Source organism: Panthera onca, chromosome A1, assembly GCF_046562875.1.
Source record: "Panthera onca isolate mPanOnc1 chromosome A1, mPanOnc1 haplotype 2, whole genome shotgun sequence".
NCBI lineage: Eukaryota > Metazoa > Chordata > Mammalia > Carnivora > Felidae > Panthera > Panthera onca.
Window position 1 is genome coordinate 39273264 of NC_138339.1, and position 18829 is coordinate 39292092.

General features: G+C 37.7%; 1 protein-coding gene across 2 annotated transcripts in view; it reads left to right on the forward strand.

Annotated features, from left to right (window-relative positions):
• ITGA1 (integrin subunit alpha 1) overlaps positions 1 to 18829 on the forward strand; it is a 165544-nt gene that overhangs the window by 97047 nt on the left and 49668 nt on the right. For both annotated transcript variants that reach the window (XM_060634587.2, XM_060634586.2), the window contains 4 exons: positions 5404 to 5569; positions 10067 to 10140; positions 10794 to 10938; positions 16039 to 16181. In XM_060634587.2, the coding sequence (XP_060490570.2) occupies positions 5404 to 5569; positions 10067 to 10140; positions 10794 to 10938; positions 16039 to 16181 (528 nt within the window). The remainder of the gene's footprint in view (positions 1 to 5403; positions 5570 to 10066; positions 10141 to 10793; positions 10939 to 16038; positions 16182 to 18829) is intronic.

Here is an 18829-nt window from a genome sequence, read left to right on the forward strand (position 1 = left end):
GCACTCTAGGGGCGACTGGGTGACTCAGTCAGTTAAGCAGCCAACTTCAGCTCAGGTCATGATCTCCCAGTTCATGAGTTCGAGCCCCACATCAGGCTCTGTGCTGACAGCTCAGAGCCTGGACCCTGCTTCAAATTCTGTGTCTCCCTCTCTCTCTGCCCCTCCCCTACATGCACTCTCTCTGTCTCTCTCTCAAAAATAAATAAACATTAAATTTTTTTTTTAAAAAAGAAAATTTAAGCACTCTATGATAAAACAGCAAACATGTCCCATTAAACTCTTAGATTTGGTGAGGGTCCTGAGCTGGTGTGAGTATTCTGTTCCAAGGTTTGTATTCTGTCACTTGTGGATATTAGACACTGCTAGCAGGAACCCGCTTTACATTCATATTCTAATCCTGGATGATAATGGCTGGGATTATAATGGCTGTGAAATGTGTATTATCTACAGCATTCAAATGAAAATCAGAGAAGTTAGAAAGTATCTTAGCATTCCATTCATTTGCACACAAAAGGCACTACAGTACATGTAAATGAATTGTACACTTTACATTTGACACATCTGCCTCAAGGGAGGTTCAATTCTGGATGTCTACTTCAGGTAAATATTAGCAGAATACCAAATGCCTGGGCTTGACATATTTGTATAAAGTGAAACAGAAGTAATTTATAAGTGTTATTTTGTATTTCTTCTCATTCATAGAAAATAATGTTTCTACAAGCTACCAGATCCTTGGGTGAAGGATCAAAACACATTTCTATTTTTATTTTTATTCTGTAATATAAATAGTTCAAACTGGATGCAAGTCACAATAATTCCTGGGAATTTTTTTGTTTTACACTTTCTTCTAAATATATATTCTCATGTTGAATCTGTTTTATTTTTATTCTTTAAGTATGTCAGTTGGGCATTTTCCTCACTGAACTTTATCCAGTTGTCTCTGTCACATAGAGCACTAAATGTCTGACATTTACATTACAACTATGAACCTCGACCATGCAAGGTCAAACTTCAAACCATGCATGGTCCAAACGTCTTTATAATTTTTATATGTATTTTCAACTGTATCACTTTATAAGTGAAATGGAAGTGAACACGTCAATGCAAAAGTGAATCTACAATATGTTCAATAGGAATTAAGGAGGAAAGATGGTGACTTTTCTGCCAAGGATGTCATATGACTTATAGGATAATTTAGGTAAAACATTGGGGACTCAGGGTTCTTCATGTGATGTAGGATTTGTATGAATCTAAAAGAAATACATGTGTAACAAAACTGCTGACAAAGAAGAAACCCAACAGTGTGTCCAGAGAAGAATAGCAGGTGTAGGGGCGCCTGGGTGGCGCAGTCGGTTAAGCGTCCGACTTCAGCCAGGTCACGATCTCGCGGTCCGTGAGTTCGAGCCCCGCGTCGGGCTCTGGGCTGATGGCTCAGAGCCTGGAGCCTGTTTCCGATTCTGTGTCTCCCTCTCTCTGCCCCTCCCCCGTTCATGCTCTGTCTCTCTCTGTCCCAAAAATAAATTAAAAAAAAAAAAAAAAAAAAAGAATAGCAGGTGTAGAGTGAGGTGTTGAGCCAAACTCCAGTGATCCTGAAACTGCCACACGGTTATGATGGACACTCTGGAGGCTGGACACTCTCTGCCTTTGCCATGCTTTCTCTGGGGCATGCCCATCTAGCTGTGGGGAAATACTCAACTTTAAGAAAGGCATCTTAGAATTTCTTCAATGTAATAAGAGCAAGTGGGCCTTGGGTTTTCTCTCCCTCTCTGGACAGTTCTCAACATTCATTTCCACTAATTCTCTTCCCCCATCAAGTAGCTAAAGTGGGGAAAAGCACAGATTTAAACTATTTCTGTTGTTTGCATTTGCTTTTCAGCCAAGTAGACAGGTACTGAATTTTTGTGTTCGGGTACAATTAGTGCCCTTCCTACCGAAATCTTGACAAGTAGTAAAGAGTTAAGTTCAAAAATCAAAAAGCTACCCAACTAGTCTGCTGATTTCCTTAGAGCCAGCTCTAATATTCCTAAATTGCGCACATCTTCAAAGCAGCACAAAGTTCTTCACAGACATGAGGGCTTTATGCCTCACCCACACATTTTACAGATGAACACAGAGCCTAAGGAAGGAACAAGGAAGTGGATGAAGACCTGCATGTACAAATGCGAACTCCTCAGAACCCTTCCCGGGGATGCTGTGGGAAAGGGGAGAGGGTGTGACTCAAGCAGGAGGAAGGGGTCAAGAATGAATCTCCCAGCGCCTCTCACTAGGAGAGAAAACTCTAGAACTGCTGCATGGCCTGTCTGACTAGCTGTCACACAACTGCATTCCTACCATTAACATTTTAATGATTCATTTACTAATCTAAACCCTCATTCGTTTTATGATGCTAATAAACAAGTATGCTGTAGATCATAAATAGCAACACTTAAAACAGTAATTTTAGCTCTTTTCTAACTACAAGTGAAAAGCTATACCCTTCTTAATAAAAATATCAGTTTTTTTTAAAGTTTATTTTTGACGGAGAGAGAGAGAGCGCGCATGAGTGGAGGAGGGGCAGAGAGAAGGAGACACAGAATCAGAAGCAGGCTCCAGGCTCTGAGCTGTCAGCACAGAGCCCCATGCAGGGCTCGAACTCACAGACTGTGAGATCATGACCTGAGCCAAAGTCAAACGCTTAACCCACTGAGCCACCCAAGTGCCCCCAAAATATCAGTTTTTAAATCTACCATTTTGAATCTCACATTAAAAAAAAAAAAAATACACGCAGCTGCCTAGAACAGGCAGCCAAAGGAGAGTTTGGGCAGCCGGGTGTTCAGAGGAGAGGGACAGGGGTCTGTGGCCAGAAGACCCAGTGGAGACTGAGACTGACGTCTCCACCTGTGCCTGCCCACCCACGTGTCTACAATCTGCCCAGTACGCAACACTGAACCGTGCTTGGGGACTATTGCATATCTGTTTTCCAACAGAACTTTGAAGGCACCATAGGCTCAGTTTAATGATACCAGACAAATCTATGTCTATGATTTAAAAATCTAAAGTGAAGTTAGAAAATTCTGGTATCTTCATCGTTACTTCTGGTCCCCAAGGAGCAGGATATTCTAAAAGTCAAGCAATAGTACAGAGCTCAGAGTCTTATCTTCATTTTTTAGATTCCACTAGCATAGAATTGAATTAATCATGATCCTTTGTTCAGGAGACCTCATCATTTGTGGAAGCATGGGCCACTTTATAGGTTTTTGTGTTTATTATTGTACCTGCATACTTATTGTAAGTATGCCCTATAAACATCTATGGGCCTGACCACATTCACCACCTGGGTGCCCTCCACCTGGTAACCATAGGCCCAAATCTATGTTCATCTATTTCTCTCCTTTTCTTATCTTTTGGTATCTATACATATCTAGAAGTGTTCCTTTTTTTAACTCTATAAAAAGGTGTCATGCTGCATAAAGTATTTTGAAACTTTTAAAATTTAATGTTGTTAAGATTCATCCAGATTGAGGTGCCTGAGTGGCTCAGTCGGTTGAGTGTCTGACTCTTGATTTTGGCTCAAATCATGATCCCAGGGCCGTGGGATGGAGTCCTGAGTTGGGGCATGGACCTGCTTGACATTCTCGCTCTCTCACTCTCTTTCTCTCTCTCTTTCTCTCTCTTTATCTCCCTCTGCTCCTCTCCATTCTCTCTTTCTCTCTAAAATAAAAAAGGGGCTTCAGTTAATAATCTGACTTCAGCTCAGATCATGATCTCACGGTTCATGGATTCAGGCCCTACGTTGGGCTCTGGACTGACAGCTCAGAGCTTGAAGCCTGCTTCAGATTCTGTGTCTTCCTCTCTGTCTGACCCTCCCCCGCTTGCACTCTGACTCTCAAAATTAATTAATTAAATTAATTAATTAATCCATATTATTTCATGTCATTATAGTTCATTCGGTTTTTTTTAAAGTAATAATTACATACAGTGAAATACAAGATTTCAATGTGAAAATTATGTACAAAGTGAACAATTTGATGACTTTAGATAGTCACATACACCCATGTAACTGACACCTCAATCAAGATATATAACATTTCCATCACCCTTAGAGAGTTCCCTATACTTCCTATCATGTTTAATACCCACTTCTATAGTAACCATGTTGTGACTTATATCACCATCACTTAAGTTGCCTGTTCTATTTATGTAAATGAAATCATACAGTATGTACTCTTTTGTGTTTAGCTTTTCACTCAACGTAATGATTACCCATGATATTTGTGCATCAGTGGTTCATGTTCTATGATACATTGTTTGAATATACCATGATTTGTTCTATACTTTATTGTTTATGGACATTTGAGTTGTTTCCAGTTTGGGTGCAATTAAAAAAAAACTGAACTTCTGATTCATGGGGCAACATGAATGACTCAAAAGCATTATGCAAAGTGAAAGAAGTCAGACACAAAAGGCTACATGCTATATATATGACTTCTTAAATATGACATTCTGGAAAAAGCAAAGCCTTAAGGACAGAAAATATATCATTGGTTGCAAGGGTCAGGGGGAGGAAGGGATTAACCACAGGGGGCAAGAGGAACACTGATAGAAAAGTTCTAAATTTTGAAGTGGTAGTAACCCAACTGTGTGGACTTGTCAAAACTCAGAATTGTGTATCTAAAAAGGGTGAGTTTTACTGTATATGAATTATATCTCAATAAAACTTACTCTAAAAAATAAAATAGATGTTTGAGAAAACCTGCTAAGACATTTAAATAATTACAGTTAACTATAACAGATAATTCTTGCCTCTCTCTCTTCTGTGTGTGTGTGTGTGTGTGTGTGTGTGTGTGTATATATATATATATATATATATATATATATATACACATATATATATATATAAACAAGATGTCCGTGTCTTGAGAATTTGGTTTTAAACAGAAATTGCCAAGTAAGATTTCTATTTAGTTCAATATCTGTTTTCAAAATATATGTGTGGACTGGCTCTTGGTAAGAGTATCAGGAAGAACTGCCTACTCAAGATCAAGTAACTCACTTGCTAACTGCTTTTACCAGCAAATGGTGGTGGCATAGGCTGGAATAATACCAGAGACATTCAGAAACTATAACATTACTGTTGAACTGTCAGACTTTAAAGATATAGCTGTTCATAAACAGGCACACAGTAATGCAAGAGAAGAAACATACAAGATTGTCCTTTGTAGTTTTCTCTACCAATTACAGTATGTAACAGTTAATTTTAGGAAATCTCACATTTGAAAATTATTCTTCCAAGAATGTGGAAGTACATAAAATTTCATTATATTGAGGTACTATACACTCTCTTGTTTGTTGACAAAACGCTTGAGATCTTTAATTAATATACAGAATTTAAAATATAACCTTCCCATTTTTGTCATGTCTTAGATTCTTGGGAGCTATAACAGAGGAAATTTAAGCACTGAAAAGTTTGTGGAAGAAATAAAATCAATTGCAAGCGAACCCACTGAAAAGCATTTCTTCAATGTCTCTGATGAATTAGCTCTAGTCACTATTGTTGAAGCTCTCGGAGAAAGAATATTCGCCCTGGAAGGTATGACTATTTCTCATACTCCCGCATGTTTTCTCTACAATTCAATTTAATGTAATGGCCTTTTGGTGTTTATTTCTTCTACACGGCTAATGCATTTTTACTGTGTACAATAACCAGCATGGAACAATGCCCTTTTCTGTAAATCTGTCACCAAGATGGCTGTCTCACATAGCCCTGTGTCTGTTGGCATCTCTCTTTGCGAGGACATGGCAGGGCTAATGTGAGGGCTGAAAGAAGGCAATGATCAGTATGGACTCACAAGAACAAAAATGTGCCCACGTGTTTTAGTCCTTTTCTGTGACACGGGTTTAGAAAATGGAGGAGCTAGCTCAAGTTTTCTTTTTTAATTTGTTTTTTTATTTTGGGCTTCTATAGAACTGTCCTTATTTGCAATAATTTCATTGTTCATTTATTTTCTCCCGTTTTGCTTCTTGCCCATTTTAAAGGTCTTTATGGAACTCTGCCTTAACTCCCATGGCAGTAAAACATTGGTTCACTATATTTGTCTAAGTCATATTACTTTTTTGTGGATTTCTTTTTTGGATGTTGCAATGGCGATTGGCTACTGAAGAAAATAAATCATGGCATTCCTTCCCCTGCCTTAGGTGGAAGAGGTCAAGTATCAAATTCTTTTGGAACTGGCCCTTGCCTGACCAAAAAAAAGAAAAAAATGTTTTTGGAATTGTTATGCCAGTCAAACTGAAAAAAGCCTCCTCCTTCATATTCTCTGTTAACTGGAGACTAAGAGAACGTGCATCTTTCCCTCAACCTAGGATGAGAAACCTCCAGAGAGTTCTGTTTTTATGCCCTTATCTGAATCCAATGGACTCTGTCCTTGTGAGGACACACTGAAGAACTATTGTTTTGTATCTTTAACATAGAAATTCATGAGCACTTTCTCAGTCACCCTGATGTGACCTGATAATGAGAAACATGACCTGATACTGGGTAACAGAGAAATAAAATGAGAAAGAGAGATAACTGAAACAAGGTGGACCATTTTGAGCATCAAGTGACCAGGAAAATGCAGAAAAGTGACCAACAGACAGAATATTCAAATGTATAGAAAGGAAAGAAAATGTTTTAGAGTAATGACTTTCAAGCTTTATATGACAGTGACCCATGATAATAAATACACTTTTCCTTGTGACTAGAGGGGAGCAAAATAGGCCATCCCAAAATATGTTGCTTTGGCATGTAGATTATTTTGAGCTGAAGGCAATCAAGTTCCAGCCCATTCAGGAAGAACTTTGACCTCTCCCTTAACAACCTAAAAGAATTCACATAGGTGGCCTGGTCCAGAATAAAAGGTATAACCAGAGAGAACTTTTTAAAGACCCATCTGCATAGCAGGGCAAACTTCTACTTACCAAACATCTGTTCTTCTTATATACTGTGAACTGTGCTCCTCCCTTCGAAGCCCCAGGCCCCTACCCCATTCCGTAGGTCAGGATGGCATCATATAAGTCTCCACCACCCCCACTTGCCCTTCAGTCTCATAGTTTAGTCTTAATTTCCCATATGAAATTAAATTTTCCTCTAAAAATTAAATTGACTAATTTTTTAGCTCAATTTAATTGTTAAACCAGCCACGGAATCTAGAAGAGAAGAAGGGAAAATTTTTCCACTTCTGCATGACCCAGTGCACATACACGTATACATATAAAAATAAAACAACCTTTAACAGAATAACCCTTATTATATGCAAAGCACTCTGATAGGTTCTCGTTTTCATTTTCTCTTCTCTTTTAATTAAGAAAATGCTGGTGGTGACTCACCCAGCCGATTTCATGACTGGATCACGACTAGTAAGTAGGAGATTTGGGTTAGATTTGATAAACAGCTACAGCCCATGCAGACTTCATTTCTCTTTCCTTCTGCCCTGGCTGCTTTTCCCCTGTGCCTTTAGAAACAGAGCTCTTGAATTACTTATCTGTCTGAAGTCACAGCTGCTTCTGAAGAACTTGGCTGTCCTGCATTCTGTGCACAAGTCAGTTTTAAGTGGCTTTGGTCTCACAGCAGCTCCCAGTGGCATTTACTAATAGGCCAGACCATAAGCTTCACTGGCCTTAAGGAAGGAAATATACAAAGTTTTCCAAGTCATTGTGCACTTTTAATTTTTAATAACTGTAATAAGTTTTAAGATGTGATATAAACAATCTGTAAAGACCATTTAAATGAAAAATTACTTAGTTACATTAATAGTGAAGTGCAATACAGTCTCATTTTTAAACTCATCTTAAGTAAGCAAGTAAGTATAACCTGGTAGGACTTCTATAAATGAAGTCTACCTACATCAGCTACTGGGGGAAGAAGGGCCCAATTTACCTTAAATGACATTGTTGTGTTGCTTCTAAACTAACCATACCATGAATTAAAGGTTACATGTTGGAATGCCCAGACACTTTAAGAAGTCTGTATATTTAAAAGCTAAATTATCTGGGGGGCATCTGTGTGGGTCAGTCAGTTAAGCCTCTGACTCTTGATTTCAATTCAGGTCTTGATCTCACATTCATGAGATTGAACCTGCATTGGGTTCTGCACTAGGCATGGAGCCTGCTTAAGATTCTCTCTCCCTCTACCCATCCCCCACTCACATGCACATGCTCGTGCTATCTCTCTTTCTCTCTCAAAATAAATAAATAAATAAATAAATAAATAAATAAATAAAACTAAATACATAAAGTGAATTTTTAAAAAAATGTCCTCAGATTAAAATGTCTACCACATCTTTACTGATACACTTTCAGGGCTAATCAAACACAGTGTTTTGGCTGATTTTCTTCATAACTGGGATCAGAAAGGATTTCATTTCCTTGTTACTTGGGAAGTGTCCATTTCCTATCAACATTTATCTTTAGATGGTAAAGAGCAACAATTATGAAATTCCTCCTTGCCAACGACAGTGCCACCTAGTGAAGAGAACAGGTCACCAACTTGCCCAATGAACTCAGGTTCCATGTCTTCCTTTCCCAGCACGTGGGAGAAATGCTAAAATGCCTAACCTGCACAGTGGGAGAGTGGTTATGTCAGTACTTATGAACAGTTCGGGGAGGAGTTGACAGCAAGAAGTTCAGGGATGCTCAAGGGGCTATTACCATGATGATGATTCAGCAGGCGGATTGTCACAAAACTCCCTTCTCTCTATTCTCAGCTATAAGCCGAACAGCAGCAGGAGAAGGTACTGGAAGCATGCAGGTATTCACTGCTGTGCTCTTGCAGTGGTCTTGCACAGATAAATAAGAAGGCACCATAAAGTACTGTGGACTATTAAAATAAATAAATAAATAAATATTTATTTAAAATAAATAAATCAGATTTAAAATAAAGTTAAAGTGCACCTCTGTCATTTAAATAATAGGGGATAATTCATATGTGAGATTAAAATGATGTATTGGAATTCTTGATTGATATCGCCATTTAACCTAGTCCTATAAAAAAGCAATCACTGATGTATTTGTTAACAAATTTATGCCAGGAAATAACTAGTAAATAAGTTTGATTTCACAAATTTAATTATTCTCATGCCTCAATGAGAAGGCAGACTGACTTTCTTAAAATTATGCACTATTTTTAACTTATTTTCAAAGCCAAATAAATCAGTAACTCCCCACTGAAAGCAAATGAATCAACATTCCCTCGATCCCCTTAGGAGGTTGTGGCTTTGGGTCGGTAAATATTTTGAGAGTAGCATATTTTTCCATGGAATGCTCTGGACTATCTCTGTATTTCAGTAAAGAGCTTAAATACCTAATGCTTGCTCCTGAACCTTTTACACAGCATTAACAAAAAAAGAAAGAAAGAAAGAAAGAAAGAAAGAAAGAAAGAAAGAAAGAAAGAAAGAAAGAAAAAGGGCACAGATTCTTTAAAAAATATGTGATTGAATGGTATGTGGCCAAAAACCCATCAAAAAGTCCCCTTCGAATTTGTGAGTGATACCTACCACCAGAAATTAGAGAAAACACAATCCCAGAATCCCTACAGTCTTTATCACATAATGGAATTCCAAGAGGATCTGTACCTGGAAATGCAAGTGGACCTGGTAGAGTCAAGAGACTTCTTTAAATATGTGAATAAAGATTTTTTTAGCCCTGTAACATATCGGGTAAGTTTAGGCTAATGTCTGAGCAGGATTCCCACAATGTGAGAAGAAGAAGGAGGTTTTCAACTTCAGTACTTTTGAATTTAACCACATGGATCCAAAGTGCCATATCATCCACAAGTATGCTAGAGTATAGGAAGAGAAGCATGAATGGAGATTTCTCAACTTCTCCAGCAAGGGTGGGGAAGCCAATGGTCAAGAATCTAGCCACGGCCCTTCTGCTAACCTTCTCTGTCCTTTACCCAGCCCTACATAGGAATTTGGGGTTGAGAAATGTGTGGCTGAACATACCCAAAAGATGTTGGAAATTCTGGTTGGTAAAGAGCCCAGTCTGTAATTGGTTTCTGTCTTCTCCAAATCAAGTGTGCTAAAAGTCATTTATTTTTCTGTTATAGCTACAGCTGACCAGTCAGCAGCTTCATTTGAAATGGAAATGTCTCAGACTGGCTTCAGTGCTCATTATTCACAGGTATATTGACCACTTGGTAGAAAATGAAATATTTTTTTAAGGTTTTTGCTCCCAAAAACAATGCCCAAGCATCACCATTATAAGTGCAACTAGCAGTTCATGGCTTGCCCAGTTATGTGATGATGTTTCTAATCGAAATAGGAAAATGGCATTTCACAAGCATATTAAGAAAACATGTTATATCCCACAGTTCACTATATCGTACTAATAATTGTGAATCGAACATTTTGAGGTCTGCCTTATGTAATTATACATCTAGCTAAATGGAATACTTAATTTAAAATAGTTGCTAATGATATGAATTGTATCTTTTTCTCAATCTCATTGTATTTAAAGATCTTATTAGAATACCATATTCAAGACCTGGGATTCTTGACACCCAGAATTAAACAGAAAGACAAGATTAGGAAATATATCATTTGTAGCTGATGAAAAAAAAATGCATCAGAGTCCCTGCAAAGGAATATTGACATTTCAGTGGGCAATTGTACTGTATAACCGAGAGCAAGTTACTCTACCAGGTTACCATAGTATTACTGTGAGGATTCTAAGTTAATATATGTAAAGCACTTTGAATAGAATCTATCATATTGTTAATGCTGTGTTCTTGCTACTTTGTTAAATGTCATTTGTTTTCTCTATTTGGATATAAGGACTGGGTCATGCTTGGAGCAGTAGGAGCCTATGATTGGAATGGAACAGTCGTCATGCAGAAGGCTAATCGAATCATAATCCCTCAAAACACAACCTTTAATGTTGAGTCTACCAAAAAGAATGAACCTCTTGCTTCTTATTTAGGTAAAGTTTAGATGTAATTGATAGAAAATTATTGTGGTTTATTTTTGGTTTTGTTTTTATTTTTAGCATTATTTGCTTATATGTACATAGGTTTACTTATAACCATGTGAAGACAGATAACTTCCAAGAGCTAGACATTTTGTAGGAGCCCTGAAAGTTCCCAAGCAGCCTTAATTTCTGAGCAATCTTAGAATAATATAACATGGAGGTCACACTTTCTCAGAAGGGCTCCCTAGTGCAGGAATGATTTAGGCTGATATGTGCACTTTTTGAAGTCTCCCTGTGTCTGGTATTCTCATTAACTTCAAGAAGAGCTTTGCACCTGGTGGACAGGAAATGATGGTAAAAAGAGAAACCTTGACACAGCTAATATCCTGCAGATCAGACTCCCATATTTTTTAAAACATCCTATATCATTTCTTTCTATGAGTCCTAATTTTGGAAAAGAAAATTTTAATTTGTCTTGTCATATAGCTTCTTCTTTAATAGTTCTATTCACAACCAGACAAATATTGAACTTAAGCCCAGTGATGTAATGTCATCTTATTTTTCAAAGACTTTTCTGGAATGAGGAGGTATGTGTCTGTTATCACCTTATTCTCCATCTGTACTGAGCTGCCTAGGGGATACCAGGGAAGTGTTCTATCACTAAATGATCTCAGTAAACAATTAGGTCCTAGGATGAAAAGAACCCTCAGAATATGGTTTCCCAACACTTTACTCACTCAACAAATGTTTGAGGGACACCTGTTTTGCCCCAGGTATTTTCTTGGTGCTGGAGGTGCGGTGGTTAAGGAAACAAATACTTTTCAGTGTTCATATTTTAGTATGTTAGCATTCCTCTCTGGGATCTTTCTGTCCTGGAGGCAAGTCTTTTTCTCTCTATCCAGCTTCTTTCTATTTTATGAGGAAGGGAGGAGGTCTTTACTGGTAGGTCCATACATTTCCTTATTCAAAGACACATCTTAAAACTGTAGAGGCAGGTAGGACTTAAAAATGAGAGGCCTGAGGGATTTAGATAATTAAAACTACAGTGGTAAGCAGTACATACAATGTGAGTGTTAAACCCCTTAACACATGCTGAACTGCATTCATGAAAGTCTAGTTTATTTCTCATAAAATTCCTATTACATTCTGTCCTGGTCAGAGAGCAGCTAGAGCATTCCATTGTTCTAAACATCACACATTACAAAAGAAAATGCTAAACTAGGATGTGCCAATAAAAGATTATCTAAAGGATACTGATCTAGAAAAAATTCCTTTCTTTCCTTCCCCAATGTCTGCAAAATTTGAAGAAATTGATGGTTAGGAAACAAAATATACACTGAATATCTTTTAAATATTTGGAGGATTGTGCTGTAACACAAAGAGGGTGGGCCTAAAATTCATATGCATTAAAAGCAATCTTAGCATATGGTTAATATCCAATTTTCCAAATTAAAATATTAAGGAATTGAAAAATGATGTCACAGCTACCTATGACATACCTGAAACTAGAATCTAGGTATCTTGATTCTTATTCCAGTGTTCATTTCAAAATTAACAACATTTAAAAAACTAAAGATACAGCATGAAGTCCACAAATCTTAAGTTCACACATTTTAATAATACTGTAGTATTTTTTTTATATTCTGACTTCTTGTTATGTGATGAAATTCCTTAAAACCAAGTAGTCTTAGGAAGCCTAAATCCATTATCCCCCAAAAGCTTGGATTCATGGTGCTTAAAGCAGACTTGGAGAATTCAAGACTTAAAGATATCACTGGAGCAAGACAAAATTAAGAGAACCTTCATTCCTGACCACAGTATTTATAACATATGATTCCTTTCTTCCCAAAAAAGGAAATTTGGGGGTATGTTGTCTACAATGTACTAAGATGATGTTTTTATATTTTAGAAATCATTTCATTAGATTAATCACAAGTTAGCACATAAGATATTTTGCCAACATAACATTTAGGATATATAAAATTTATTTTAAAATAGAAAAGCACCCAGAAAGGGGATAGGGGAGAAAAATAGCTTTGTACCCCAAATATTATTCTAAATCTGAAATGAGAATTTCAAAATGTCTGCCTGTGTGGATTACGAATTAGGAAGTGTTTGAAGGTGCCTGGGTGGCTCAGTAACTTAAGAGTCAGACTCTTGATTTCATCTCAGTTCATGATCTCAGGATTTGTGAGATCAAGCCCCAAGTCAGGCTCTTTGCTGACAGCACACCCATAGTCTGCTTGGGATTCTCTCACTTTCTTTCTCTGCCCCTCACCCGCTGACACACTCTCTCTCTCCCTCTCCGAAACTAAATAAATAAACATTTTTTTTAAAGAAAAATAAAAAGAGCTTGAATGTGTTAGTCTGAAATCTATGTGGATTGTAAGTCATTAGGCAATGGAAAATCTTATGGAGAAAACAAAAAAATCTCATACTAATCAATAATGACCAGAAAGAAGTAGGAACAGAAGTTGTCGAACCTCTCAGGATATAGTCACTCATCCAGGAACTGCTTTAGGCCAGTATGCACTTAGCAAGTGTTTTTGATGGTGAGAATACAGTCGAAGTTCCCTGCCTCCTCCACCCACAGTCTTCCCACTTCTAATCATGCCAGACAAATTCAAGAAAAATGTAAAGATGTGGGGCAAACAAACACATGACATCAAAGCAGAGCATACCTGTTTCCCATTACCTCACTAGGTCCTAGCACTTTTCCCAGGAAGTGAATTGTGAAAGCTGACAGGATTTATTCTTTATAAATCCATGCAGCAGGCTATGCCATGAATTTTCCTTTCTCTTCAATTCTTTTTTTCTTTCAGAAAACAACATTAAACTTAGATGTGTATAATTATTTTCCTTTCATGAAAACTAGACTTTATTTACATGGCCTCCTTTTTTTCTCCCTCTTTATTGTCTTTGGATTCCTAGCTTCCACCCAGTAACTACCTGACCAGTAGGTACTGTCTCTGGGAAGATTTCAGCTAATAGTTTTAGTTGTCAAGTTATCAAAACTAACTAAATTATCACACAACTCCAAACCTCAACATAATTTTCAGTTTTTTTAAAGGTTCTTTTATCAGTTTGCATTCATAGCTCTGTAAGGTAAAAAAACAAAAAACAAAAACAAAGTGTACTAACTCTCTTAGGCCAATCCTTGCTTAATATTTCTTAGTAGAATGACATGAAATAAAACAGCCTTTGTTTTGCACATTCTCCTTTTTTATTTTGTTTATATATAAACATGACCTTAAAGTTTTTATTTTTTAAGCAATATTGTGGTTAGTAACAGAAGAAATATGACACATTAATTGTTTGAAAAAGAACAGTCTACAATTTATTATGTATAATTTTTTTAGAAGCTCAAAGAAAGATGAAGAAATGAGAATGGGAGAAAATATGCCTGAAGGAAAATATGCCTGAGGAATTGTGTTCCTTTCGCACTTGTAAGATTAAACATATTTTAGTACAAAAACCTCTGTTCCTCCTCAAAAGTTTTGTAAGAAAGTGAAACTATTGCCTTGCAGTAAAACACTTGGAAAATAAATTATCAACGTAATCTTTTTTCTTAGTAAGAAATGCGGTTCTGTGGCCTTTGGAAAAATAATCTGCCCTCTGATCCACTGATGGACAGATCTGGTTATAAGAACACTTCTTCCTTCTGTAAAGTTGAAATCAGCAAAGGAGAATTGTTATTCACTGATTTAGCACTGTTCCCTACAAACACAAGGAATAAATCTAATTCTTCACTCAAAAATTAACAATAGCCTGCCTTCAAGACACAAAAAAACGTAATGGGCATGAAAACCCAATTAAAAAAGAGGAATGTCGAAGCTCACTTTTTAAATTTAAATTCCAGTTAGCTAACAAACAGCGTAATTTTAGTTTCAGGTGTACAATATAGTGATTCCACACTTCCCTACAGCACCTGGTCCTCATCACCACTGCCCTCCTTAATCCCCATCACTTGTGTAACCCACCCACCCTACACCTCTTTGTAATCAAACAAATACAAATTAAAATCACAGTGAAGTATTATTGTTAGATTATGCTTAATATGTATTAGAACATCCACAAATTTGAATAATAGTAATGATACCCAATGTTTGGGAGAGTTTGATGAAACTAGTCTGTCCTTTGGCTGTGCATGGAATAAATTAGTACAAATGTTCTGGAAACAATTTGCCAAACACTGAAAGAACTGAAAATTTGATCCAGTAATCTATTCCTTGAAATTTATCATCAAAGAAAATCCAAAAGAAGTAAAAATGTTAAGTGTTCAAGGATGTCTTTGCAGTCTTAAGTATAATATCAAAAAATTAAAAACCACCTAAAAATTCTACTACTCTACTGGGGAATGGTCCTGCGGTAGAAACGCAATGCCTTTATGCCTAAACTAGGAGTGATAAACTTCAGTTACTTCACATTACTGCTTAAAAATCTACAGCAATAATGCAGAAAAGGCTTACATTTGCTATGATTCCCCTATATAAAATGTTTAATTTCTGTAGCACAGACATATCTGTCCAGATGAAGCACAATTGATTTATTACAAAGTGGTGAATTGAGTTTATGAAGGTTTTGTTTTTTTTTTTATTTTCTTCTTCTGTCATGATTGTTATATCATTTGTGCCTTTAAACAATGAAAACCTGAGGTGGGGGGTGGACAAAGCAGTTGCTGTAGATAATCAGAGAGCATGCTAAAAGCTTCCACCGAGACAAACTTACCTGCCTTAAAAAAAATAAACATTTTTTAAAGAGAAGTCTAAAAATACACAAGTGATCCTCCCAGCCCTTTATTTTTTTTTTATTTTTATTTTTTTTAACGTTTATTTATTTTTGAGACAGAGAGAGACAGAGCATGAACAGGGGAGGGTCAGAGAGAGGGAGACACAGAATCTGAAACAGGCTCCATGCTCTGAGCTGTCAGCACAGAGCCCCACGCGGGGCTTGAACTCACGGACCGCGAGATCATGACCTGAGCTGAAGTCGGCCGCTTAACCGACTGAGCCACCCAGGCGCCCCCCTCCCAGCCTTTTAAAGTGGATCTTAATTTATTCTGTGTAGACATTAAGGAGTCAGATAGTATATCTGGCATCTCTCTTTTGTTAGGTTACACAGTGAACTCCGCCACGGTTTCGGGAGATGTGCTCTACATTGCCGGACAGCCACGGTACAATCACACGGGCCAGGTTGTCATCTACAGGATGGAAGATGGAGACATCAGGATTCTCCAGACACTCAGTGGAGAGCAGGTAAGCTTGAAAAATTATTGTTTCAATCCATTTACACTCTATGTAAATTTAAATTACCCATCTATTGTCCTAAACTTCAAAAAGTCCTGTCATTATTCAACATCAAACTTAAACAGGGCCCCGTGTTGGGTTCCTTGTAGGAGTGTAAAATATCTGCATATTTGGCTTCCAGAACATTTCAGTTGCACGGAAATGGAGGTAAAACGTAGAGATGATGCTGTAGATACAAATGGATAGATATATACATACAGGAAAAAAAGTTCTAAAACATTAAGAAGCATGAAAATGCCCGTGGCACAGACAGTACATCTTGAAGATGGAAAGATTGTTTTATTCTAGGATTGGTGCCAGAAGTCTTATACCAGGTAACATTTGTGCTTGTCTAGAGGGAAAGGTAGACCGTAGATAGGTAGAAAGAGCAGAAGAGCCAGTTAAAAAGATAATGTGGACCCTGATTGTTGAGGTTCTGAATGGCAAACTAAAGAATTTGGATTTTCTCCTGGAGGTAGTGGAAAGTGATAACATGTAAAATCAAAAACTTCTCGTTAGATGATATTAAATACCAAAAGTAGTTTAAGAAGTTATTCACACAATATGCAAACATAAATATGTGCAAATATTGTTAAACTAAAAGAAACATCTACGCTGTTGGTTATTATTGCACAGCAATCACTTGGGCTTCGCTAAGTATCCCAGCTTACTAGACGCCCCGGCCACCCTCCTGCCATCACCAACCACTCCAAAAGGCAGGGCAGTGTGAGCCTTCCTGTCCTGCAGGCACGCTCATAGCTGCCCAGCCTAGCAGAACCGCTTTGGTGTGAGGAGACAGACATGTCAGGCAGGCGCAGAGCTACCCTCTCTTTATAGGAGCCAATATCTTTTATAACAACACCATAGATACAGCTTCCAGGGCTCCTGCTGAGGGCACGTAGTTGTGATTGTCACTGCATCCTGGGAAGCCCATCAGGTATTTATAGTTCCCCACAGCCTAAATGCGGCATCCCCGATCAGAGATTATTTTCACCACACTCAGGATTGCTTAATAATATAATTGAAATCCTTTCCCCATCAGATGTCTGGGGGAGCAGAGAGTAAACCAAAAGTCAGAATCTCATATCTAGATTCATATATATATATATATATGTCTTGTTAAAGGGTTTTATTAGCACTTTGCCCACATTTGTAATCAGAAAATGCATCAACAATAAAAACAAGGCTATTATTGTCGCTCAAGGATAAGGTGAGGAGAGCCTAAAATGATGTATCACTAATAAAAATGGAAAAGGAAGGACTAGAGTAGACACAAATGAGGAGGAACTGACAGGACTCTAAAATGACGCATCCTGTATGACATCGTACATCTGATATTACTCTATTAATGGTTTACGAGACAGGAAGTGAAGAATTGCTTGTGAAAGTCACAAATGATTTGTATTATGAATGGTTTAAGTTTCAAGCCTGGGAATCTGGGAGAAAGGTGGCACCATGATTAGAATGTCAGCAACTCAAGTGGTTTAGGTATATTTTTAATGGTATCTGGTTTTACATGTTTCCTGTAACAGTGAGCACAAATTCAAATGATTATGGGTGCCAGGAAGGTAAAGTAAATAAATAAAGCTATTGCACAGAGGACAACAGGAAATGGTGGGAACCATGGCCTGGACAGTTCCTGAGCCATCTAAACATTTAGTTCCCACTCAGCTCCAGACGGCTATCACCCTGTGGGAATAAAGGCCCAAGGTTGCCAGACCTTACAGCATTTTATTTACGTTTGTAATTATTCAACTTAAAAAAAAAAAACCTTTTAAGCCCTTCACAACCTATGAGAAAAGGACATTCGAAAGTCAATGTCTAGCAGTTCTCTAAGTGTCTACCAATGTCTGGGAATGTAGCACTGGAGCCTTGAGAAGAAAGATAGAAAGAAATTTGCAATTTTCAGTAATGGAAGTGTTTGGAAGGATTGGCCATCTAGGATAAGAGATGGCAGGGTGAGTGGTGGGGGTGAGGGAGGAATGCAGGTCGTAGCTTTTGGGAAGCCAAAATCTAGGGCATGGGAGGAGGAAAAGGAGCCAGCAAAGATGAAAACAAAGGGTGGCCTATGATACAGTGGCAGAATCAAGAGACCAAAATTAAAATCATAGAAGCCAAGACAGGAAGTTTCAGTAAGAGAATTATCAAGAGCATCAAATATTAAACCCAGGTCAATATTTGGGAAGGTTATTACATTTAGATAATGAAGTGTAAGTCTCCTGCATTTCCCTAAAATACATCCGTATCTTTAAAAGATGGTCCCTCTGCAATCCTTTTATATTTCTCTATCTTCCACAAGTGCTAGGACAAGACTTAGCCATTTTGTCGAATAAACAACCTTCTTTTTTTTTTTTTTTTTTTTTTTAATTTTTTTTTTTTAACATTTATTTATTTCGAGACAGAGAGAGACAGAGCATGAACGGGGGAGGGGCAGAGAGAGAGGGAGACACAGAACCGGAAGCAGGCTCCAGGATCTGAGCCATCAGCCCAGAGCCCGACGCGGGGCTCGAACTCACAGAATGTGAGATTGTGACCTGAGCCAAAGTCGGCCCCTTAACCGACTGAGCCACCCAGGCGCCCCAATAAACAACCTTCTAAATCTACAAGGTGAAATGCTA